The sequence below is a fragment of the Cydia splendana genome, chromosome 27, assembly GCF_910591565.1.
Source record: "Cydia splendana chromosome 27, ilCydSple1.2, whole genome shotgun sequence".
Lineage (NCBI taxonomy): Eukaryota > Metazoa > Arthropoda > Insecta > Lepidoptera > Tortricidae > Cydia > Cydia splendana.
This window is the reverse complement of record NC_085986.1, coordinates 7,790,116-7,816,880: the sequence shown is the minus strand read 5'-3', so window position 1 is coordinate 7,816,880 and position 26,765 is coordinate 7,790,116. Positions and strand designations below refer to the sequence as shown.

The window sequence follows — 26,765 nt, the reverse complement described above, 5'->3', positions numbered from 1 at the left end:
TAATTTTAACCTACGTGAAAGGAAAACCAGACAACTTAATTGTTTTTGAAAGCGATCATCGAAGGATAGAGATATAAAGCCATTTTTAAACTGCGTGCTCTCCCAGGGGACATCTAAATTCATCATCATCTTCTTTGCTTTGTCCCGGCGTTTCCCACGGCTCATGGGAGCCTGGGGTCCGCTTGGCAACTAATCCCAAGAATTGGCGTAAGCACTGGTTTTTTGAAATTGACTGCCTTGACCTTCCAGAGGGCAGACTAGGCCTTATTGGGATTAGTCCGGTTTCCTCACGATGTTTTCCTTAATGGAAAAGCTGGTAAATAGCCAATGACATATCGTAGCAACGCTTCCATGGTAAAAATATTGTATTTTGTTGTGTTTGTGTGCGTGCAATGTGAGTAGGTATAAAAATGGTTAATCTGTATAAACTTATACACTAAGGTATAAGAAAATTCATGCTTCCAGGTATAAAAAGTATAAAAATCAGGTATAAAAAGTATATAACACATATATAACTATTTCAAATAGTACAAATATTTAAAAAAAATGTAGTTTAAGTGTGGCTGTGACTTTTAAAAGCGACTATTGAGAAAAACCGGACAAGTCCGAGTCGGACTCGACCACGGAGGGTTCCGTACTTTTTAGTATTTGTTGTTATAGCGGCAACAGAAATATATAATTTGTGAAATTTCAACTGTCACAGCTTATAAGATACAGCCTGGTGACAGACAGATGGACAGACAGACTAACAGTGGAGTCTTAGTAATAGGGTCCCGTTTTTTACCCTTTGGGTACGGAACCCTAAAAACGAGAAAAACTAGGAACAATTTTTTAATTATGACCCTAAAATTACCAAGCCGCCTTGTTTGTGATGGTAGTGATTGCTATTAATTTATTGTAGGCGTTAAGTCAAATCTTGCCTTCATTCACAGATTTTGAGAAAATTTCTTAATATGTCGAATTAAAACGGCTAACTTTGTATGTAAATATTCATAAATAGTGGCCTGATTTAATTAATATCGAGTGTATTTATGTAGTTTCTAATTAATCAGTGATTCTAGTAAATATTTAAGAAATGTGATAATTGATTATTATAACATATATACATATGTATGATCAAAAATAGTAATAGCCCTAATAGCATTTTCTTGTAGGGATTTTGTTGGGCCTTTGTTTACGTATTAGTTGGGCAACCGTTATATTTGGCCGTACGATTTGCTGGAGGGCCCTCGACAAAGGCCCTCCCGAAGATTCCCAACAGAGGGCCATAAGAGTAATTTTTTCGCTGGGCCTATTTAAATAAATCATACAATTATTCAACGGTGGTGGTTTTGGTTGGGCCGTGGTTGGGCCTATACACATTTGTTTGATGGTTGGTTAATTGTTACATTTGGCCGTACGATTTGCTGGAGGGCCCTCGACAAAGGCCCTCCCGAAGATTCCCAACAGAGGGCCATTAGAGTAATTTTTTCGTTGGGCCTATTTAAATAAATCATACAATTATTCAACGGTGGTGGTTTTGGTTGGGCCGTGGTTGGGCCTATACACATTTGTTTGATGGTTGGTTAATTGTTACATTTGGCCGTATGGCTTGCTGTAGGGCCAACTGCAAAAAAATAAAAAAGGGCAATTTTTTCGTTGTGCTTCTGTTTGCAAATTCAACAATTACCCAACGGCAAGTCAGGTAGGTCGGTAGGTAGTCGTGCACCAGGTTGAAGGCCCAACACAGCTTGTCCCACAAAGGGCCAACATTGTAACTTTAACGTTGGGCCTTGTGTAGGATTCTTACAATACTACCGTAGGTAAATAGTTGTGTAATTTATAGTGTGCCTACAGTCTAATTATGTAATGGGCTTTTGTTTACGAGTCCTACAGTTACCCTACGTTAAGTAAGTGGTTGTGTAATACGACGTTGGGCCTTTGCTGATAAATATTACAATGACACTACGGTAGGCATTGGTTGTATCCACATGAAGGCCCTAGGCTAGGCAGCAGTTGTTGTTAATCTTCTCTGTATCGTTCCAATTTTAGTATATGTACTGCCGAAGCAAGTACACTTACTATACACTCTAATTTGTATATATACTAACCGCACTTCGAAACTTCGTAAGCGAGATTTATGTTTTTTGAGATTTAAATTGAGAAAATGTTGGTAAAATACAATTTTTTAAATTTATGTATAAATTTTATAGTTATAGCTATTAGATTTATAAGTTACTTTTAAAAAATATTATGATTATATCCGGAATAATCGAGAAAATAACTATAACTTCGATGTTTGGAGACAGTAACGCCATCTAGTGACGCCACAAGCAAACTCAACTGGTATTGTTGGGCATCAGTACCACAGCCAATGTTGGTAAATGCGATATTTGTGCTCACTGGGCCAACGAATGTTATCGTTGTTTAGCCACCGGTACCAAAATACACAAAGGCCCATTGTTAGGCGTCAGTGCCACAGCCAATGTTGGTAAATACGATATTTGTCATCATTGGGCCATCGGATGATATCTTTGACTAGCCAACGTTACCAAAATACACAAAGGCCCATTGTTGGGCATCCGTGCCACAGCCAATGTTGGTAAATGCGGTATTCGTCACCATTGGGCCAACGAATGTTATCGTTGTTTAGCGAATGGTAGCAAAATACACAAAGGCCCATTGTTGGGCCTCAATGCTACAGCCAATGTTGGTAAATGCGATATTTGTCGTCATTGGGCCATCGTATGATATCGTTGATTAGCCAACGTTACCAAAATAAACAAAGGCCCATTGTTGGGCATCAGTGCCACAGTCAATGTTGGTAAATGCGAATTTTGTCATCATTGGGCCATCGGATGATATCGTTGATTAGCCAACGTTACCAAAATACACAAAGGCCCATTGTTGGGCATCAATGCTACAGTCAATGTTGGTAAATGCGATATTTGTCGTCATTGGGCCATCGGATGATATCGTTGATTAGCCAACGTTACCAAAATAAACAAAGGCCCGTTGTTGGGCATCAATGCTACAGCCAATGTTGGTAAATGTGATATTTGTCGTCATTGGGCCATCGGATGATATCGTTGATTAGCCAACGTTACCAAAATAAACCAAGGCCCATTGTTGGGCATCAGTGCCACAGCCAATGTTGGTAAATGCGAGTTTCGTCATCATTGGGCCATCGGATGATATCGTTGATTAGCCAACGTTACCAAAATACACAAAGGCCCATTGTTGGGCATCAATGCTACAGCCAATGTTGGTAAATGCGATATTTGTCGTCATTGGGCCATCGGATGATATCGTCGATTAGCCAACGTTACCAAAATAAACAAAGGCCCATTGTTGGGTATCAGTGCCACAGCCAATGTTGGTAAATGCGATATTTGTCATCATTGGGCCATCGGATGATATCCTTGACTAGCAAACGTTACCAAAATACACAAAGGCCCATTGTTGGGCATCCGTGTCACAGCCAATGTTGGTAAATGCGGTATTCGTCACCATTGGGCCAACGAATGTTATCGTTGTTTAGCGAACGGTAGCAAAATACACAAAGGCCCATTGTTGGGCATCACTGCCACTGCCAATGTTGGTAAATGCGATATATGTCATCATTGGGCCAACGAATATTATCGTTGTTTAGCCAACGGTACCAAAATACACAAAGGCCCATTGTTGGGCATCTGTGCCACAGCTAATGTTGGTAAATGCGATGGTGGGCCAATACAAAATTAATGTTGGCTACGGAACGAACCTCATCCCAACGTTTTCCCTACCGTTGGCACCGTGGGCCCCAACGAAAATGCTACTAGGGAGTAAGTTATTGTTTAACTTAAGTTTTGCTATTTTAAGTTAGTGTTTAATTTTAAGTACTGTACTTCAGTTTCATAACAGTTACCTGACTTTTAAGTCCTTACAAAAAGAGCAAGTGATAGAGTCTGGCTAATGAAAGATGAACCTGCAAAACGCGGGACATTTGTCCTTATACGTAAACGTACAAAAACGTGCAATTGTATTGTAAGTCAGAAAAAAATATTTACCTTTTAACCGCCGTAAAAGATAACTATATTCTCATTGCCAGTGAGGTTTTGGGATTATGCTGAGCAACTTTTACTATGGGACCAACCCCGAAATAGCGAAAAAAGAATTGGCTGTTTCATACATTTTGGCTGGTCCATTTAAAGGACTGGCCTGTAACAGTTTTTTTTTAAATTGCCGCTTTTTTGCACATTTAACTTTCATTAGCCAGACTCTAGGTACCTATGTTTGTTTTTTGGGGTTCTTTTTTCCAAAAAGAAGTCTTAATTTTTGACAATGTGTCATTGTCAGTTTCGTATGATGCCATCATAATTTGTGACGTCCCACGGTCAAAGGTACCTTATGGCGGGTATGGAGTTATGCATACCCCCGTAATCTACAATAAATAAGCTATCGATAACACAAAAGATCAACCTTCTAGGTTGCGTAGTTACAGAGATATGATTTTTTGAAAATAATGTTGTGAAATGAGCAACTTTACGATAGAGAAGTTTTAAGTTTAGCCGCCTAAAAAACTATGTTCCTGAAGTAAGTTACATAGTTGACTACAAATAATAATGCCTTATATATCTGAGATTAAAAAAATATTGCGACTTGTTCTGTAATGCAAATAGAAACTTTTGATATCGACTGATTTATGTGTATACTAACCAATCTCTTGAAAATAAAGTTTTATTTCATTTTCACGATTGATTGCAATGAGCTCTCAAGAATTAAATTTTATCTATTAGAAAACGACACTGACAGACAGTTTAAGCAAAAAACAATACCGATTTAGAGGTGAAAATGTATTTTCTGACTTTTTCATATAAAATCACAAAATTGAATATTTTTACTTTTAATGTGACACACAATCAATTTTTCTGAGCACATATGAAAGAAATTCTGTCATTCAAATGAAATAAATCCTAAAACCCCAACTAAATACTATATTTATGCCACTTTAAACGTACATAACAATAACAGTATTTGCTCCATACATTTACGAAAAGGTACCTTATGGAAATAAATCTAATAATACATCACTACAAAATATCAATCATATTATAGTTTATCTTTTATGAATAGAAAATATTAATTTACATTAAACTGCCCCCAATTTAATTAGTTCTTCGTCATAATAATCTTAAAAAAGACCAATAATTTGTATGTAATGAAAAGGTACCTTGTGGTCAAGTTACATGATGAGGCATGATGATGATGGAACAGTTAGGATAAACTAATAATATTTTGGGGTTAAGATGGTATAAATCGTCTATTTCTTATCAATAATATATTTCGGTTGCTATTGAAGATAAGCGGCATTGAGGTTCAATGACCTCAGATATTCCATAAGGTAATGCGTCGGGTATTGGCATTTTTCAGCAAACCAATGGCTGATTTACTGCATGCGACCAAACCAAATGAAGATTATTCTAGTTAAGAAAGACTTGACGAGAGTAACTTTGGTATAATAGCAGTCTACTTGGATTTGTGATGTCGGTCTATGTACGGTTATAATATTTGCGAGGCGCCCCAACCAGAACTGAAATTATCAAATTAGTTTTGCAGAATGCTAATACAGTTCTCTACCAAACTTCTTTTCCCGTATTGACTAGTTTTTTTGGGAATTTTCAATCTTTTTTCCATAAGGTACCTTTTCTACTAAACTCTGAGACGACATTACTAGGCTTATAACTAACTTATAACAAAAATAAAAACAGGTAAACAAACGTTAGGCATTAAGGTTTCAGATCACACAATAAAAAAAAATTGAGCATTTTTTCACCTCTTTACAAAACATTTAATATCTCCGAAACTAGAAACCCTCATAAGGTACCTTTTCCCGTGGAACGTCACATTTAAAATTGAGGCAAATTTGTGTTCTTCAGAATATTTCTGTGATAACAAATAAAACAAGATTACCGTGAACGTTCTTTATTTACTTATCAACTGTCCCATTGTTTAAACAGTTTATTTACAATTTATGAACCTTATTCTTAAAAGAACCTTATTCTAAAGAAATTAGGTGTCACATGGTCAGTTATATTCAAGAATTATTAATTCATGGCAATTCATACAAGCGTATTATGTTACAAATAAAAATGTATTTAGACAAGTTATACACGGTGGCCTTAAATGCTCTAAGACGGTGGCTAAAAAACAAATGCATTCCTGTTGCCAAGGAGGTTTTGGGATTAATCTGAGCAACTTTCACTATGGGACCAACCTCGAAATCGCGAAAAAAATTTTACTCTCGTATACAAAATAGACCAACCAAAATATGATTTTAATATTTGCCGTGACTTATTTTTCAATAAAAAGACACATCAAGATTGTTTACCTTTTTTCTAATGCTAAAAAAACGAATTTATAGGTGACACAGGGCGGACACGCCATACATCAAAAATCATTTGCGTTTATATGTGCGCGGCACGTCTGTACACGCGTCATTGTGTCTGTGTGGGTAAGTCGCTACTGAGAGGACGCCATCGCGGGGCGAGGTAATGCGAGTCGGGGCGGGGCGGTGCGTGGCCGTTCTGTATGATAATACTATTACTTATTCTGTGGTAGTGATAACAATCTTGGCTAATTTAATACTTCTCAACCGTCTCAACGTCTTCTTTGTTAGGCAGATTTTTCCTGTAAACAAACATTAATTATGTTAGTAGGTACATTGTGCAGAGGCCGGGAAATGGCAATTCGTGGATGAATATCGATTCGACTATAGATATACCTAGGTACCTTATACTAAGAAAAAGTGACCAAGGCCTCCCAGTGCCCCAGGCTGGAATCGAACCAGCGTCCTCTGCTATCGCGGCAGGTGCGGCAGGACGCTGGTTCGATTCCAGCCTGGGGCACTGGGAGGCCTTGGTCACTTTTTCTTAGTATATGACATTTATTTCAGTATATAATTTATATAGTAGTGTTTCTACTTGAAAAAATATTTTCTGAAAATAATTTAATTTGTTCTAATACTTCTAATACCTTATCCTATTGTAAGTACAAAGTTTCAGAGCAATCTAGCAAGACGTTTTAAAATGAGGGTGTAACTACGTTTGTATGGAGAACCGAGCTTGCTGGGGACTCTTAAATTTTAAGGGTAGCTTAATTTCGGGAAGATAGCTTAGATCTACTAGCTTTTGCCCGCGACTTCGTCTGCGTGAAATAAACAGCAGCTAAAGTAGGTATAGCGCCTGGATAATGTTAATAGCAATCATTCAATTCGCGCATTGCTTACTTCAATTTTTAGGCAATTCATTAACTCTTTCAATTCCATCTTTGCACTCTCCTCAGGGATGATTTCCGACATAAAAACTATCCTATGTCCTTCCCCGGGACTCAAATTAGCTCTATACCAAATTTCAACTAAATCGGTTGAGCGGCTTAAGCGTGAAGAGGTAACAGACAGACACACTTTCGCCTTTATAATATTAGTATGGATATAGCAGCTTGTAAAAGTCCAACCCTCACCTTCCGCAGCAAGGAAACTCCCAGAACCTCTGCTCGCGCCCATAGTCCTCGCCATCCTGTATGGTCTGCGGCATGGTCTTGCCCATGGACTCCGGCAGGAACAGGCACAGGGTCCCGCCCAGGATGCCCAGGGCGCCCAGGATCAGGAGAGGGATGTAGACGGCTATAGTTGCCTGTAACATTAAATCCATATGTAGCGTCGCCGTCAGATATATCGGAGCTACAGAGGTGCTTGAAAATATCTAAACATGGTCGCATCGCATTGACAATAGGGTATTTGACTTTTTTAGGCTTTTTAGCTGTATAATATACAAAGCAGTGTAAAGGCTTTTAATCTGGCCAATTATTCTTATAAAAGTAATGCACAAGATAACTATGACGCTTTTTGACTCACAGGAGCATGTTGTTAGATGTCTATCCGACGTAAAAATATAATAAAATAATTTATTTTACACCATGCATGAAATAAAGCACCAGAAGATTAATAGAGAAACGTAGACAGCAGTTATTTTTAGACATCATTTCTATTTTAAAACCCGTATTAAGGGTCAATTTTTAAATTTGCTGTCCCACGTCTAAGACTTGAAGTCCGTAGGACTAAAAGACTGGGTATGTATATATTTTCATTCAATGTATTATAAGTTTAAAAAAAAAAATTAAAACGGTAGCTTAAATATTATTTGTGTCTGACAAAATCGCATTTGAAGTTCCAAAAACGGCGAAATTTGCCGTTTTTCGCGTGTCCCAGTGGCGGCGTAACCCAATAAAAAAAATCATAACTTTGAATGTACGCAACGTATTATGAATAACATTGTATTTTTATAAAGAGCATTTTCTAGAGAATTGATTTAATCTTTTCGATAAATTAATGCGTTATTTAATAAAACAAGGGAAGCCTTTTTATCGTTGTCCCGCGCGGCACTTGTTTTGTTATGACTTAAAGATACCCCCCAAAATCTTCTTTGTCTATTGAATAACGCTTAGTGCGGTTAGTTGGGCGTCGATTGCCATCGAATGTGGACGCGGAAACAGTTTAATTTATATAAAAACAAGTAACAATCTATTTCGCTATATTTTGGTACGACTACAATGACATTTGTATGGAAGCTTAATATGTTGGTACACAGTCGAAATAAACTTTTTGTATTTTATAATAATAGTTGCAAATATAGTGTTAAAATATATAGTAAGATATATAAGTGAATTGGTTGTATTGTGTAGGAAATTTCCCTAAATAATATTATTGGCGACATTTGTATGGCGACATTTATACGGCTATTTTGACCGCACAAATGTCGATTGTGGCATACAAATGTCGACATAGTGCCATACAAATGTCGAAAAGGTGTCACACAAATGTCGCTAGGTTCTTATAAATGCCACAAAAATCATAAATAGTGCCATAAAAAAGTAGATACTGCCATACAATGTCGAAAAAATGCCATATACATGTCAAAAGCGCCTTAAAAATGGCTAAATAGTGCCATACAAATGTCGATCTTTAAACGTCCATATCTAACTAAGTATAAAAAGTAGAGTGGTGCCTCGTACAGTATATTTTTTTTGTTAAGAACCCTTCCTAAAACTATGATTATAATTCAGATTTTCCAAAAATAAAAAATTGCCATGCAAATGTCGAAAAAACACCCTCTTAAAAAATTGACCCATAAAACTATAAAGAGTAGGTAATTTGATCGTGACGTCAGATGCCAGTGTTTCATATAAATTCCATAGTAGCAAAATCGTTTTGACAGTTCGAAAAAAGAAACTGATTTGACTAGTATCTAGTCAAATACCCAATAGAGGCGTGTAACGGATATTTGTGAGCACCTTGACCGCTCGGATATATCTGACGGCGACTGTACAGTAAGCTGCAGAGATAACTGACCCCCCTGCATAGAAAGTTGTTTGCAGGGGGGATCACTTAATTCTGCAGCTCTGTACATTCTTGTGTTAAAAAAAAGAAAAAGAAATATTTACACAAATGTAGGGACAGCTGTTCCATATAAAAATTAACTGTCATAGGGACCATCGACGCAAGAGGTATAGATTACTTATCATAAAATATGTACCTATACAGGGTGGACAAAAAATAAGTGCATACCCGTTGCCAGGGAGGTTTTGGGATTATACTGAGCAACTTTTACTATGGGACCAACTTCGAAATCGCGAAAAAGAAATTAGGTTGTTTCACACATTTTGGCTGGTCCATTTTCTATGGGAGGGTAAATTATTTTTTCGCGTTTTTGGGGTTGGTCCCATAGTAAAAGTTGCTCAGTATAATCCCAAAACCTCCCTGGCACCGGGAATGCACTTATTTTTTGGCCACCCTAAATACACAATGTATGTATGAGAGGCCCTGCGCTCTTACTACTGTGAATACCCGCATTCTCACTAAAAGCCTCTCACTTCTATGGGTACACTCACTACTGTAGGCACTTACCATATAAACAATGTATGGAACGAGTATAGTAGCGACATATCCAGCTATATGTATGAGAGCCAATCCCTGCGCTCTCACTACTGTGGGTAATAACTCTGCTGCGTATTGCATGCCGATATTGTATGCGATGTTCACGGCGAAGCGGCCGACGATGGCTAGGGACGCCGTTGGTATGCCTGAGAAAATTGTAAGTAGTTAACCCAGCGGTTTAAACACAAATTGCAAAATCTAAACTTCAATCTTGTTTTATACATTAAAGTTAATCGTACACATTGAAAAAAACATTAAGCCCAGTCCAGATGGGACAATATTTCGCCAATCTGATTAAATTGTCCGATCAAATCAGGCCGTGCGGACGCAAATGCCAATTTGGCTTGCTGATTTCGACCGCCGATTATGACCGATATTACCGATAAAATGGAGCTGCGGACGAAAGAATACCAATTTGTGTATTTGTGTGCCAGTATTTTCGTTAGGCCATTTTTTTTAACTTTGAGGGCTCAAATATCACCATGAATCTGAAATTGGAGATTGACGTCAATTTCATTTCTGATCAAATCGGTCAATTTGATCATCCTTCATTCTGTTATAGGTGATTGTTTGAAAAAATAATAATAGGAAATGGGGCCAAATGCAAGTCGGAGTCGCGGCCCAAAGGTTCAAAGGGCCCAAATTTTTTACAAAGATTTTATTACTCACGGTTGACCTTCTTGTATTTTCTTATTATGACCTGAACGTAAATAACTAGGTATTTTCTGTATTTTATTTACAACATTTTAAGCCTATCAGTTTCGGAAAATAAGGTTGTGGGCCGAGGGTTACATTATAATGGAGTTGATATTTTAATTTACCTTGAGCTACAGTTGTGGCCAGAAAACTGAAAATCCCACTGACCACCATGGAACCAAAAGCGAGCCAACGCCGACCCAGTCTGAAACAAATAAAAGGGTCATTCTCCAGATTTGTGCCTGCGTCTAAACTCCATCAAATCAGACTAAGCGTATGAAAATTTGACGGAGTTGAGACTGACCGCAGTCAGTTTAGAACGACTCAAAAAAACTGTTAACAGTTATCGATGATAAAGTAAAAAGTCCTGAAACATTTAATCTCTGTATGAAACTTTAGGCACGTTTTTTTCTTAGACTTTTCTATAATTAATATACCTAATGCATGGTGAAACAAGAGCCAGAAGCTACTCGTTGCCATGGTTACGTTTTATTTGTCCCTTGGACAACCACTCTGAAATCCTGATTTTATGGTATTTTAAGGTAAGTATCAAACATGCATTTTTGTGGTAGTTTTATGCCATTTCTATTACAGGCCATCCACTGAGCATGACGTAAATCGTCACAACATCTCTTCGAACACACTGTGCCAGTATCGTCCCTTGGACAACGGGACAATCGGATGTCACAGTGGCAAAGAAAATCGGTGTCGGGCAAGTGTAAACAGCTTCATATAAAATGTTCTACCACAGGGTCATCAGGTTAAAATCCGGGTCCGACATCTGGGAAAGGGCTCGAAGGAGTAGTTGACAGCACTACTGCTCGCTCGCGTTCTAATCGCTATAACAGTGACAGAGATAGCACTATCGCTTGGGATCTAATGACTATAGATAGAGATACCACTTACGTATCTAAGACAGAAATGAGCAGCACATCAGCCGGGAACGTCAGAAACATATCCAATCCCAGAGAACCCACGTTTCTGACGTGACCATCGAAGACCATGGCCGTGCAGCACCAGATCAGCACCAGCAGTACGCTGTGGTTCTGGAGACGGGGGGTCTTGAAGAGGTCCAGGGCGGAGTAGTTGACAGTGACAGAGATAGCACTACAGCTTCTTGAAGAGGTCCTACAGTAAGACCCCGTTCCCATTTGTCGGATGTCGGGTCCGGATTTCAATCGGATGTCCAAGTGGCAAAGAAAATCGGTGTCCGGCAAGTGTGAACAGCTTCATATAAAATGTTCTACCACAGCTCTCTAAGAAGCGTGCTCTAAGGAGTATTTGACAGTGACAGAGATAGCACTGGTGCTCGCTCGTGTTCTAATCACTATAACAGTGACAGATATAGCACTATCGCTTGGAATCTTATAGCTAAAGACAGAGATATCACTTACATATCTAAGACAGAAATGAGCAGCACATCAGCCGGGAACTCAGTGGCGGTAGCGACGGTGAACGTCAGAAACATATCCAATCCCAGAGAGCCGACGTTCCTGACGTGACCATCGAAGACCATGGCCGTGCAGCACCAGATCAGCACCAGGAGTACGCTGTGCTTGCGGAGACGGGGGCTCTTGAAGAGGTCCAGGGCGGAGTAGTTTTTGGTCTCCTGTTCTGATTTGGCCAGTTCTGCTGCGGTCTCCTAAAATAAGAGTAACTCTTCAAAAAATGTTTCATCATGATACTGTCAAAAGTAATGAAAATGAGTCAGTTTGTATAGAATTCTTCACATAAAGGATGACTCACGCTAGACCGGGCCCGGGCCGAGGCGTCCGAAATGCCATTCTCTATGACGGCTGATCGGTGATCACGTGGTGCTGGTGAAAACGAAGCGCTGGAAGCTCCGGCCCAGCCCCGGCCCGGTCTAGCGTGAGTAATCCTCAAAGAGACTCGGTTTCATTTCGACACGGCAATATAATACATAAACTCACTCTGAATTCCTTAATTATCTCGTCTGGTAACTTCTTCCCGTTGACTTTCCCACATTTCTGGAGTATTTTGATCGACTCTTCTATACGTCCTTGGGAAATTAACCATCTGAAAGATAAAAACAGTTTGGAGAGGTATAATTTCTAACACATTTTTGACGAAGCGAATAGGAAGAGTTATTAATATTTCCAGTTAGAGTCGGGCCAAGAAGTTTGAAGTTTAAAATAACACTTGCACTGCGTGGATTATCAAATCCGCTGTAGACTTTTCTTGGTCCGACTCTATTGTATTTATTTTGTGGATTTCTAGAAACACCTTATTTATATGTAAAACAAATTAAGTCCCCCGCCGCGTCTGTCTGTTTGTGTGTTTGTTCGAGATAAACTCTAAAACTACTGAACGGATTTTCATGCGGTTTTCACCTATCAATAGAGTGATTCTTCAGGAAGGTTTAGGTGTATAATTTGACAACCCGTATACAAAACCGAGGCGGGTCGCTAGTAATATGGATAGCTAAAGCCATTATGTCAAAAATATGCTTCAAAGAATATAGGCATTCGAAGTTATAACTTATTAGTTTAAAATTTCGTAAAAGGTATTGTGTAATGCACCTACTCTTTGGTATACCAATACATATAGCGCTATATACCTGACGCTTTCTGGTACCGAGGTGTAAACACAGCCAAGACTAAAGGCACGCTTATGACCAGGGTATACACGCGCCAGTCGGCCACTCCTAAAGCGATCCAGGGCACACTGCTAATGTGAAGGTGATTGCTATGGACTAAATGTTACACTAAAGAGTACATCAGATACCTGGCGCTCTCCGGTACCAAGCAGGGCGTGAACACGGCCCAGACTAAACGCTCGCTTATGACCAGGGTATACACGCGCCAGTCGGCCACTCCTATAGCGATCCAGGGCACACTGCTAATGTGAAGTAGATTGCTATGGACTAAATGTTACACTAAAGAGTACATCAGATACCTGGCGCTCTCCGGTACCAAGCAGGGTGTAAACAAGGCCAAGACTAAAGGCACGCTTATGACCAGGGTATACACGCGCCAGGCGGCCACTCCTAAAGCGATCCAGGGTAACTGCTTATGTGAAGTAGACTGATATTGATTAAAGGCACTAAAGAGTACATCAGATACCTGGCGCTCTCCGGTACCAAGCAGGGTGTGAACACAGCCAGGAGTAAAGGTACGCTAATGACCAGGGTATACACGCGCCAGTCGGCCACTCCTAAAGCGATCCAGGGTACACTGCTAATGTCAAGTAAACTGCTATTGATTAAACGTTACACTTAAGAGCACATCAGACACCTGGCGCTCTCCGGTACCAAGCAGGGTGTAAACAAGGCCAAGACTAAAGGCACGCTTATGACCAGGGTATACACGCGCCAGTCGGCCACTCCTAAAGCGATCCAGGGTACACTGCTAATGTCAAGTAAACTGCTATTGATTAAACGTTACACTTAAGAGCACATCAGATACCTGGCGCTCTCCGGTACCAAGCAGGGTGTAAACAAGGCCAAGACTAAAGGCACGCTTATGACCAGGGTATACACGCGCCAGTCGGCCACTCCTAAAGCGATCCAGGGTACACTGCTAATGTCAAGTAAACTGCTATTGATTAAACGTTACACTTAAGAGCACATCAGATACCTGGCGCTCTCCGGTACCAAGCAGGGCGTAAACACGGCCAAGACTAAAGGCACGCTAATGACCAGGGTATACACGCGCCAGTCGGCCACTCCTAAGGCGATCCAGGGTAGCAGACAGGCCGCGAATGTGAAGTAGACAGCTATGGACATGTTGGAGACGAACGTGCGCCATTTTAGCCCTACATACTCTATCACTGGAACAATAAATAAATAAATATTATTGGACAATTATATACAGACCGACACAGTAAGCTCAATAAGGCTTCAACGGGTGTCGATCTAGAATCATAGATTTTGATCATTTCATAAAGCGTCTTCTTCCTCGCGTTATCCCGGCATTTTTCCAGGGCTCATGGGAGCCTGGGGCCCGCTTGACAACTAATCCCAAGAATTGACGTAGGCACTAGTTTTCATGAAAGCGACGGCCATCTGACCTTCCAACCCAGAGGGGAAACTAGGCCTTATTGGGATTAGTCCGGTTTCCTCACGATGTTTTCCTTTACCGAAAAGAATTTATCACTTGATGATATTGTGAGGTTAGGTTTACCTTTTATTAACGCATTCACTGCCAGGGGGCGTGGCCTAGGAACAAACTTGTATGACGGCGAACGCACATGTGCGTTGGGGGCAGTGAATGTGTTAATTAGTTTTATTTCCAACTGAAAATGTCAGTCTGTCCGGAAGGAGAAGAGTCGTGGAATGTATTGGGCCCCATACATGCCACGACTCTTCTCTATCCGCAGTCAGGTGGTGCGGATGCAAACGCCAATTTGGCCACTTTCACCAATTTTAAATTTATGGTGATATTTGAGCGCTCTAAATTAAAAAAATAAACAATTAGATTTTCTTCTAATGGTATTCTTGCATCCGCACTCCATTTTATCGGTAATATCGGTCATAATCGGTAATATCGGTCCTATAATTGAGTTCCTATCCTATAATTGGCTTCCTGTATCTACTACAATTTCTATGTTAGTGTCCTAGCTGTTGGATCTCCAAATTAATAAAATAAATAATCGGCGGTTAAATTCGGCGAGCCAAATTGGCACGGCCTGATTTGATCGGACAATTTAATCAGATTGGCGAAAAATTGCCCCCGTCTGGACACGCCTTTAGTTACTAAAGTAGTAATGGTGGTCTGGTGACTTACCGACGATATACATGACCATGAAGCAGTTATCATAGGCCAGGCCGACCAGGAACCGGCACAGGCAGAATGACCAGAAGGAGTTGGTGAATGCTGTTCCAACGCCGGCTATGAAACCCACCATGTTTGTACCTGAAAAGGTGTGAAATGTGCAGTGGCGGATTTGCAGTCTTTGCCGCCCTAGGCCCCAGGCTCTGTAGCCGCCCCTTTCTCAGCACTTTATCAAAATGACTACATTTTAAGTTATTTCTTATTATCATCAGCAAGAATAAAAACTCTTTGAAATGATAGTAAAGGCTTGTCTGAAGAACGCTTCAGTAACCGATGTATAGCAATATTTTGTACTATTAGGATTTTTATTTTCATTTGATATGTAACACGATAAATTTATTTAAATATTACTTTACAATAAAGTTAAAAATTAAAAACTAAACTAATCTAAATTAACATAAATCTGAATAAGGCCCCCGCGGCATTGTGCCAAAAACGCTGGCAGCATTCCCTCGCTGAATGGCAATACTAATGCGCTGCGAGAGAAAGCTGCCAGCTCTCTGGTCACCGGTAGTATCGACCAGCTTTTTGTACTTACCGACCAGCGCTGGCACTCTTCCATACTTGTCAGCGATCCATCCGAAAAGCAGACCACCGACGATCGCCCCGCAGAAGAAGATAGACTGAGCTGTAGCCCCATTATTGTCCTCGTCGCACACCCAGTTCAGCTGAAGGGCAGAAAGAGTAGGCATTAAAGAAATTATAAAAGATTCATTCACGCAGCAGATAAAAGTGGTGAGGGATAATAAGTTTTTATCGATTAGACTCATCATCATCTTCCTCGCGTTGTCCCGGCATTTTGCCAGGGCTCATGGGAGCCTGGGGTCCGCTTGGCAAGTAATCCTAAGAATTGGCGTAGGCACTAACGCGATTGCCTCTGACCTTCCAACCCAGAGGGGAAACTAGGCCTTATTGGGATTAGTCCGGTTTCCTCACGATGTTTTACCGAAAAGCAACTGGAAAATATCAACTGATATTTCATACATATATTCCGAAAAACTCATTGGTTCGAGTCGGGGTTTGAACCCGCGACCTCCGGATTGAAAGTCGCGCGCTCTTACCGCTGGGCCACCAGCGCTTGCCTTCTAGATAATGGCTGTAAATTTTAGAATCAGGCGAGACAGTAAAGTAGGTACTTGTATAAGCTGAGAACAAGAAAATCAAAATATCTAAAAATAAAATAATCTACCTGTGTGGCAATAGTCTCATAAGGCACATCGGTGAAGTTGTACTCCCATTGCTTCTCGCATTTCTTGGTCGGCCATTTTGTGTCGGGCTCCGAGACGCCATGTTGTATTACTTTCGTCCAGTCCACATCGTACACGAGGCATTTGTGGTATTTGTCATCAAGGCGGGGGATGGAAAGATGTCGTCTGTGAAAAAAATACCGTCACAGCGATCTAACAGTTATCTAATACCTTTAAAAGAGCAATTCTTGTTTATTTATATATGTAGGTATATATTTCGGGGATCTTGGAAACGGCTCTAACGATTTCGATGAAATGGTATGTGGGGGCTTATCTCCGGGAAAACGCGCATTTTTGAGATTTTATATGTTTTCCGAGCGAAGCTCGGTCTCCCAGATATTTTGTTTTACAAGGGGACAAAGTTGTTGTTTAACTTACTTTATGGTCCTACATCTATTAGCGCCACTTTTGCACCTATCCCACTAACCCGTACCGTGTCAAATTGTACTGGTAACCATGGTAACTCCAGGTTTAACCGGTTAACACCAGGTTACTAGGATGGTGCAAGTGTATAATGTAACGGTGCGTGCAACGAAACGTTACACTATCAACCTTCATAATATTTCTGGCATCATACAAATTCTAAATTCCCTATTCAAATTCAAATCCTACTCCAAATTCCATTCAATGATTTTATTTACAGTTCGATCCAATACGTCGATCAGTAAACATCACATTTTATTCTAACCGACTGTACTTCATAAGTTCGTAAAATACGGCCTAAAGCCTATCTAGTATCATTCTATTTAGTGAAACGTAAAATATATAAGTGCTGTGCTGTGTGCATAAGTTTGCGGCACTATAGTGCTCGTCTAGTCGCCCTGCACACCTTCCAGATATCTACATCATCATCAAGGCACATTGCGTGCCTTTTTATTTAAATTAATAAATACCCACTGGTCCTGGAACCTCCCTTTTAATTCCTACCGTCCCGGTGAGGCTCCATCAGCTGCCCCCTCACATATAATAGTTAGTTAATAGTTTTGACAATTTAATATACAAAAACCTTTGTTCCACAGTCAAGTTCTGCAGCTCCTTAACGTAGCACCAATGCTGTTCAGGCACCAGCGTCATAAATATCTGACCGAAGTAGACGAAAGCGAAGAAGAAAGCGTAAGGTATCATCATGAGGAACAGAAGCCGCTGGTACCAGCCGAATTCTCCCACCAGGGGTAACAGGTCGTCGAAGTCCTTTATCTGTTTCTTGGGTTCTGTAAAAGATGAATTCTGTGAACATATTAGCACATAAGAGTTCAAGAAAAAGTCATTCTCGAATAGATGGCGCGATACCTTTGGCCTATTCTCGGCTAGATGGCCGTTTAATATTTAACAATTTTAACACATGATCAGTGAAAAACATGGGTCAGTATGGAACAATAAAAATTAAAAATCATTTATCCCTAAACATATTTTGATTAATTTATACATTTTCAATTTTATTTTAAGTTTTAATCGTGTGTCGATAGATGGCAGTAAATGTACCGTGACTACAAAATTTACTTTGGCTTGGCAATAGCCCTCTATACTATCTATTCCCTTTGATTATAGGTAACCTAAGAGCGCTGGTGGCCTAGCGGTAAGAACGTGCGACTTTCAATCCGGAGGTCGAGGGTTCGAACCCCGGCTCGTACCAATGTGTTTTTAGGGGGTGCGCCAAAGTTCATATAAAATTGCAAATTCGATTATTGAAACTCCGAAAATGTATCTCATACAATTTTACATCCTAATGATCATTATACATTTTCATTTTAAACAATACTCATTGGAACTTCGAGTTCATTATATTCATAATGTTATTCTACATAAATATCTCTATTACTAAAATTTATGCATATATTATTACTCGACATATCGATTTCGACATATTTGATTTTATTTATAGCAGCATGCACCTGCAGTAGTAAATTCTAAATAAGAAAAAAAAAGACAAAAATAAACAGAAAAGTAGGTCAAGTCTGGTTAAAATCCTGCCAGAAAGGTGGGTTAGGTTAGTTTAGAACTGCGACCCTCACAGAACCGAAATGCTGCCAGAAAGGTGGGTTAGGTTAGGTTAGAACTGCGACCCTCACAGAACCGAAATGCTGACAGAAAGGTGGGTTAGGTTAGGTTAGAACTGTGACCCTCACAGAACCGAATTGCTGCCAGACAGGTGGGTTAGGTTAGGTTAGAACTGCGACCCTCACAGAACCGAAATGCTGCCAGAAAGGTGGGTTAGGTTAGGTTAGGTTAGAACTGCGAACCTCACAGAACCTATTTTACGCACTTGTATCGTAATGTACTAATAATAAACTCACCAGCCATTTCCAGTGAGGCGACCACCTTCTCATGTGATTCCATTCTCGTACTCGACTTTACTCTTCAAAGACACTTTTTGCGACGTCTTTCCTGACTTCTGATACTAATGTAAAGTTCTTCTATCTGAAAAAAAACATTCATAGTTCTATTAGGTCAACGGAGTATTCTATAAATTTTGATTCCCTTGAGTGTCGATTTCGACACTATACAGGGTGATTCATGAGACGTGAGCAGGACTAATCCTGCACACTCAGTAACTGATAATTGATCGATCACCGTCGTATTTAGGTGAAACAGCCAGATTTTTTTCCTATTTTTTAACTTTTTGGTGAGGGCAAATTTAATCCTCTACAATTATGGTCACCCTACAAGACCTAATTAATAAGCATAAAACCTCTTTAATTTTTGATTACGAAGAAAATAAACTGTCAAACTTGAGTGAGATACGAGTTTTCAAAAGTAACCAGACCGCGATGACAGTGGTGACATTCAATTTGACACAGAATATCGGTAGTTTAGTATTCTAATTTTAGGGTGACCACGCATGTCGTAAATAAATTAATAACTTTTTTTTTCAACACGACTAGAAAATTAACGTTAACCTCACTAATACTGATACGAAAGTGTTGCTTATAATCTACGAAATGTGCAGTATTAGTCCTGCTCACGTCTCCTGAATCACCCTGTATAGTTTGTCGATTGGTAACTGGCCCCGAGCCGCTAATCCTTAGTCTATTGTTAAGTAAAACCGCACGTGCCTCTACCTGTAAAAAAGGGTCGTGTAATACTCTACGGTTACTGAATGCTCGCGAGTCGAACCAGTCTAAAATGTGTCATCCAGATGCGTAACAAAGGCGCGTTATCGGCGCACCTACACTGGATTTTTTAGCGTTGCGCTAGCCTACGCTCAGGTGCCAATTAGAATAATTAAGACCCTTTTTTGCACGTAAGTAGCACGTGCGGTTTTACTTGACAATAGACAAAGGATTAGCAGTTCTGGGCCAGTTACCAATCGACAGACTGTAAATAAATAAATATAAATAAATATTAGGGGGACATCTTACACAGTTCAACCTAGCCCCAAACTAAGCAAAGCTTGTACTATGGGTGCTAGGCGACGATGTAAACATACTTATATAGATAAATACATACATATATACATAGAAAACAACCATGACTCAGGCACAAATATTTGTGTTCATCACACAAATAAATGCCCTTACCGGGATTCCAACCCGGGACCATCGGCTTCGCAGGCAGGGTCACTACCCACTAGGCCAGACCGGTCGTCTAAACCTATACCTGTTGCACTATACGACACTACAGTACCAATTAAAATGAAAATGCCCATATTTCACTGAACTTGGTTCCTCGTTGGTGGTCGGATTTGATAGTAATATCAATAATTCTACAACTTTAACCTAATCGCTCCTGGAGAAACACAGTGTCATTAAGCGAAAAACGTGTTTTTTGGGTACAGAGCTTTAAAATTTTCGAAATCTTCAAACGTCTAAAACTGCCGTACTAGAGATAAAAGAAAGAGTTTTTTGCTATATTTTGTTAGATTTTAAACTAATCTTGTGAGTCATTTGAGTAAACTGTGTTTTTTTTGTTTAATTTCTAAGATAATTCAATTAAAAGAAAATTGTAATGTCACTATTCCGTTTAGTTTTGCTTAATGTCACATGACGACTTCGCAATATTGATTCAATTTATGGAACAGTGACACTATATCCAGTTATTTGATACAACTTAACGTTTATTTCAAGGAAAAAGCGCAATTAGAATCATTTTACATGGATGTTAATTAATATTTACTAAAGTAAGCGACAATCAGTCTTAAAAAATTAGCAAATAAGACTAGTTTTTCTTTAAAACTAGAGTATTCTTAGCTTGTTTTGTTTGGCTATATTTTTACGATCAAAAATTACCAAAGTAAATAAACAAAGGGGAGGATAATAATTGCGGGATGCGATGTAAGGGGCCCGAATGTCATGTAACGGACCCCAGACCAGCCTCTCCTGCACGTGGTCACCCTGTGGAATACCAAACAAGCCTCTGGCGATCCACCAACCCGCACTGAACCAGCATGGTGGGCTTATGGCCCAATCTCATTTGACATGTACGACTTCTCGTTACGGCGCTAAGTACCCTGTAAAAGTGGTGCTAAGAATCCCCGGGCGGAAGATACCCACGTCCTCATCATCCTGCTAGGCCTTGTTCTCATTTACTTGGGGTCGGCCTTCCCTGTTCTTTTCCTCCATTCTGCACGATTGAGTGCAACGTCGTCGTCTATATTGAGGTCTTTCAGGTTTCGCTGAACCGTCGTCAGCCAGGTGGCAGGTGGTCTTCAACGTCCTCGCTTCGTCGTTGATATATCGAGCGCTATTACCTTAACCATGTAGTCTACAGGACGCCTCTGTACATGACCGTACCACCTCAGACGTTTGTCCGTTAGCTTTTCTGTTATTGGCGCTACTTTGAAACTACCCGGCGGAAGATACCCACACGCTTTGTCGTCAAAAAGAAGTGGCAGGACAACATTGTCGGATTATCAAATTACTCCGACAAGGTGGCTGTGTTGACGTTAAGCATATCCCAAATCCCAAAGCTATATACCTACCTTAACCGCAATCAAAGCCTACGCATCAACATCTACACATTGCGATGATAAGATTGAAGAGTATTACGAGATTATGACCCTCTAAATAAATCTACTGATGAAAAGCAGGAAACATGGACCATTGTCCTTGGTGAAGTCAGATCAAGCACACATACATAGTTGGACCACATATGGCCTTGGCAGCAGAAACGACCGTAGTTCTAGGTCTATTCCATTTGCCTTTGGTCGAAACATGAACGTAGATAAGTAATTCCTTCTTTCTCAAAAAAACTTCAAAGTCGCTGGACCTGGACTTCGCCTGGCGGAATATCACACACGAAATTGACTACTTATATAATAATATTTTCATCTGACAAAAGTTTAATTAGATATTTATTTATGTAGGTATTAATTAGGTACATCAATAGGTTTAAATTTAGTTCCGATCACAGACCCGTGAGAGCAAAAATAAAGTTTAAGACTTAAATCCACCGTAAGCAATTAATTCATAAATAGGCAAAACACCTAAACAGAAACACACTCTTATTTGTAACCACGATCAGTTTAACTTAGAATTACGAAGTAATTTTGACACCTTACAAGAAGAGATACCACAAATACACATTCAGAAGTTCAAATTCAAAATAACAACATTATAAATACTTTAGAAACATCCAGTAGCAAAATTAAACCAACCCGGAAAAACAACAAAAAACTCACAAGCGACACATTACGTTATTAGAACTAGCTCTTCTGAAGGAGGTACGAATTCTTCAACATCGTAAGTATTAACTTTATTAACAGTTTCAACTAAAACAGTAGTATTAACTTTATTAAAATAGCTTTAAACTTTTTTGTCATTCAAGACACATTGAGACATTTTCTACTGTAAGAGAACAATAGTTTTATGGGTAATTAATAGGTAAGTACCTACGTAGTGATAATAATAATTAATGTGTGTTTTGGGTCACCTTGTCAGAAATAAAATTGGAACATAACAGATATCACAAAAATAACTTGCTAATTTTGATGAATGAAAAAGTATCACACAACACATAAATAATATTATATTATAATTAATAAATATGGGAATCTTACACATACCAACCTAGTTCCACAGTTAGATCAATAGGGCTCGTAATGTGGCTATATCTATCTAATTATAAATAGTCGTCTAGTAGGTACCCATAATACAACTCTATTATATGAACCTTATAGAAAAAATACAACACAGTGACATTAAACAACGAGTGACATTCATTAACCACACCGTTATAAGCGTTCTGTACCAGTTGTAGTGGCTTTAAGCTTAAAAAGACATTTTTCACTTAAGCATGCCAACTGTCGCTATGGTAAACTAAGCTAGCATATTGACACTACACAGATAATGACGATCGACCTGCTAAAACTTCTGTCAGCTTCTTAAACTCACAATGTCACTTAAAGTAAAAGAACAGTACGTTTTTATTTTTAGTCAGCATTATGGCTTTAAGTTTTAAGCAAAACCGTCATTATAGGTATAATGTCACTTTACTTATTTCAAAACGTTATTCTATTCTATTAAATTCAAACGTACAAGTGTCCTTAAAGGGAAAAGTACGATATTGCTTTAAATTGAGTTTGGATTTTGATACCATATTATAAGTTTAAAGTGACATAGTACGTATAGATACACTATTTCTTATGTAAATTGACGTACTTACCATTGAATCTCATAGAAAACCGTCACTAAGCAAAAAAATACAATTTACTTCCCTTTAATGACATTGTTCCTATGAGACAGGCACCTATTCCCTCTATTCGCCATAACGACATTAGCGCCCTCTGGCGGTTCTAATAGAGCTAGGGCGATAGGTGTCTTCGTATTGCGTGCGTTACGATCATACGAGCTAGATGGCGTTATTAACTCAAAAACTCCATTTTTTGGATAATGACGTTATGTTTCTCAAGGAGCGCTATGTAAAACAAATGAGTTTAAAGGATGACTCACGCTAGACCGGACCGGGGGCGGGCGGCATTTCATTTCATATCATTTTCATTTCATTTCACCGATCAGCCGTCATAGAAAATGACATGTCAGACGCCTCGGCCCGGTCCAGCGTGAGTCATCCTTAAATTAGTTTACCGTAAAACGGGGTGAGTAGGTTTCGCGGGGAGAGGTGGGTTATGAATGGGGAGAGAATGTTTGAGAGGGGGGTGAGAAGGGATTTTAAGGCTAATGCTACAAAAATAATGTATTCCAATTTAAAATGGAGCTATAGTAATACGCATAATAAAAAAAAATCGATCCAACAATCTTCCAAAATCACCTTTGTATGAAAACCCCTCTCACCCCAAATACGAGGCACTACGGGGTGAGGTGGGTTTTCCTCTTTATCGTCAAAGTTATGAAATCGAACTACCCAAAATAAAATAAAAACTAAAATACAAACGTCCGGAACACTTATTATATACACCTTTCAGTTTTCATATGTAAAAATAAAATGTTATCGAGGTTTGAATATCAGTTTTGACCCTACTCACCCCATTTTACGGTACCAATTAGTTTTGATTAACTTACCGATCTGATAATTGTCTAATAAAAAACACTTATCTAAAAACGTCTGCAAGTTATTTGATACAAAACAATTCCACAATGGAAGACTATACGCGGAATGAGCACAGACGGTGATATGTGAGGCTTAAAAGTAATGAAATATTTGCAGAGTGCACGGAAGTGTTACAGCTAAGATCTATGAAACATTTATAATTTCGTTGATCATACGACTACTTACGCTTTCCAACGAGCCCAAATAGATGTTTATCGTCGAGGAGTTCCTTTGTTCACCTTTCGAAACATATTTTAAGATTAGTTTAGTTTTAACAAAAGTGTACATTAAATAATCGACAATAAGTCGGCAAAAATAATAATTCAAGGGGGTTCTTAGGCCCCCCGCCCTCCTAGGGGATAAAATTTGTAACTAAATATATGCCCCTTACCCTCCCCCAGAAAAGTATGAAAAAGTTGAGGGTAGACATTACGACATTACAAACGAAGTATAATATTAATATTATAATTAGATTAAAATCCTTTAGTATTTTGCTATCAAATTTGCATTTGTAATACTAATCCTTACGGAACGAAACCGGATAAATTACAAGGCACACAAAAAGTTAATACCGAGAGCCCGCCGCCTCTTTAATCTCCGAACTTGGCCTAGTTTCAATTCAACTGGCTGTGTATGAAGTTTCATATTTATTTAGACTATTGATTGACGTCATACCAGTATAAACCAGTTAATACCAGTCTTAGAAGATATTTTTATATATGTTTAATATAACAATAGGTATAATTTAGCTCGTTAAATTACAATGTTAACAACCGTAAGGGGTTTTTTGAATAGTTTTTTATAAGAAGCCTCATAACACAGATCCTCGTTAGGTACTAGACGGAACAAATAAAAGAAAATGGCGGCGTTTCATGATACCTATGCCTAGGAATTTCTGGGGCCTACAGAGAAAACCGAAATCCGCAAATGGTGGGGATCTTTCTCTTTTACTCCAATGAAGGCGTAATTAAGAGTGACAAAGAAAGATGCCCGCAATTTGCGAACTTCGATTTTCGCGATCTGACGTATTTTACGATCGGCCGCCGACTGTTACAACATGGTGTCCCCGCATTAATATGTCTGTCTCTTTAGGCATTAAAAAAAGGTAAACAAAGAATTTTTACATTTTCGGGTACTTATAACATTTATTGGCTAACCAACCAAACACAAAACCACCTGGATCAGTCACTGAACGATTTGACACTAACCTGACATTATTTGATCATGTAATGTTTTCATCTACCCTCAACTGGCTTAAGGAGCCATTTGAGGGTAGATTATGTTTACTTTTTATTTAAATACCTAAATATACAGAGTATAGTAGGGTGACCGTTTATTTTAGTTGCACAATTGTGACGTTCCACGGCAAAAGGTACCTTATGGCGGCTAGCGCTTACGTCGCATAGCGCCGTAATAATATTGGAGCGACGTTGATAATAGCGTAAGCGCCAACCGCCATAAGGTACCTTTACCCGTGAGGCGTCACAATTAAACATGTAAAAAACCGGGCAAGTGCGAGTCGGACTCGCGCACGAAGGGTTCCGTACCATAATGCAAAAAAAAAAACGTACACCCATCCAAGTACTGACCACTCCCGACGTTGCTTAACTTTGGTCAAAAATCACGTTTGTTGTATGGGAGCCCCATTTAAATCTTTATTTTATTCTGTTTTTAGTATTTGTTGTTATAGCGGCAACAGAAATACAGGGACTCCCTCTGGTCGCATAATAACTTTTGTCATATTTTTAATTGTCATAACACTTTATGTATAAAATTGTAAGTCATAAAAATCTTTAGTCAGAATTATCCTGAGCATAACTGGGTTTTTGTCATAAATTAGTTATGTCATAATTTTTGTAGTCATTAATTTAATTCGCATAAAATTTTAAGTCATCTGCTTGATATCCATAATTGTTTTTCGTTCGAAGTATTGCAGTGCATAGTATTAATATAGTCATAAAAAATTAAGTCATATATTTAGTGGTCATAAAAGAAACTAATCATAATAGGTAGGTTAGGTTCGTTAGGTTGCTTTAGATGCCCGAAGGGCAAACTACGCAGAAATAGGAGCCCCGCGTGAGCGGGGCTCCGTCGAATTAAGTGTTTGGACGAAGATTAGGGAAAAGGTTTTTTTCGAGGAGTTGTTGAGAGGCTAAAATTAGTTTCTTAAATTATTTATGTAAGCCATTATGGTTGAAAATTATTATGCTACAAAACGTTATACGTAAAAACCTTATAAATATCGATAAATATGCTTTTAGCTGGTATGACATTTGATTCATTATAATCAAAACCTATATGCACAAAAAATGTATGACAACTGCTGAGTATATCATCAAATATTATGGCTAAAAATGTATGACACAATATAATATGACTTTTCATTTGTATGCGCAATGATGATTATGACACAAGTTGTTATGCGCATCAAAGATATGACCTAAACTTGTATGCAACCCAATATGGACCCAGAAATACATCATCTGTGAAAATTTCAACTGTCTAGCTATCACGGTTCGTGAGATACAGCCTGGTGACAGATGGACGGACGGACGGACGGACGGACGGACGGACGGACGGTCGGACGGTCGG

The 26,765-nt window shown here is 39.1% G+C and overlaps 1 protein-coding gene across 1 annotated transcript; it reads right to left on the bottom strand.

Moving 5' to 3' along the window:
* Window positions 1-5,974: 5,974 nt before the first annotated feature.
* LOC134803807 (solute carrier family 22 member 13-like) lies at window positions 5,975-24,238 on the bottom strand. Its single transcript, XM_063776644.1, has 13 exons — window positions 24,146-24,238; window positions 18,983-19,106; window positions 17,695-17,899; window positions 16,631-16,814; window positions 15,980-16,109; window positions 15,394-15,522; window positions 14,245-14,437; window positions 12,580-12,685; window positions 12,043-12,290; window positions 10,774-10,853; window positions 9,923-10,098; window positions 7,480-7,652; window positions 5,975-6,648 (listed from the first exon to the last, which is right to left on the bottom strand). Exons 2-13 carry the CDS (start codon window positions 19,023-19,025, stop codon window positions 6,600-6,602), a joined length of 1,716 nt encoding a protein of 571 aa, XP_063632714.1. The 5' UTR covers window positions 19,026-19,106; window positions 24,146-24,238; the 3' UTR covers window positions 5,975-6,599.
* Between the last annotated feature and the right edge of the window lie 2,527 nt (window positions 24,239-26,765).

Excerpts from the sequence above, each read along its gene's own strand:
- LOC134803807 (XM_063776644.1), bottom strand. The coding sequence starts at position 19,025 with ATGGAATCACATGAGAAGGTGGTCGCCTCACTGGAAATGGCTG. Across the intron at positions 15,523-15,979 it reads AAGAGTGCCAGCGCTGGTCG|GTACAAACATGGTGGGTTTC; the intron begins GTAAGTACAAAA and ends ACACCTTTTCAG. Across the intron at positions 7,653-9,922 it reads TTCCATACATTGTTTATATG|GCAACTATAGCCGTCTACAT; the intron begins GTAAGTGCCTAC and ends TTAATGTTACAG.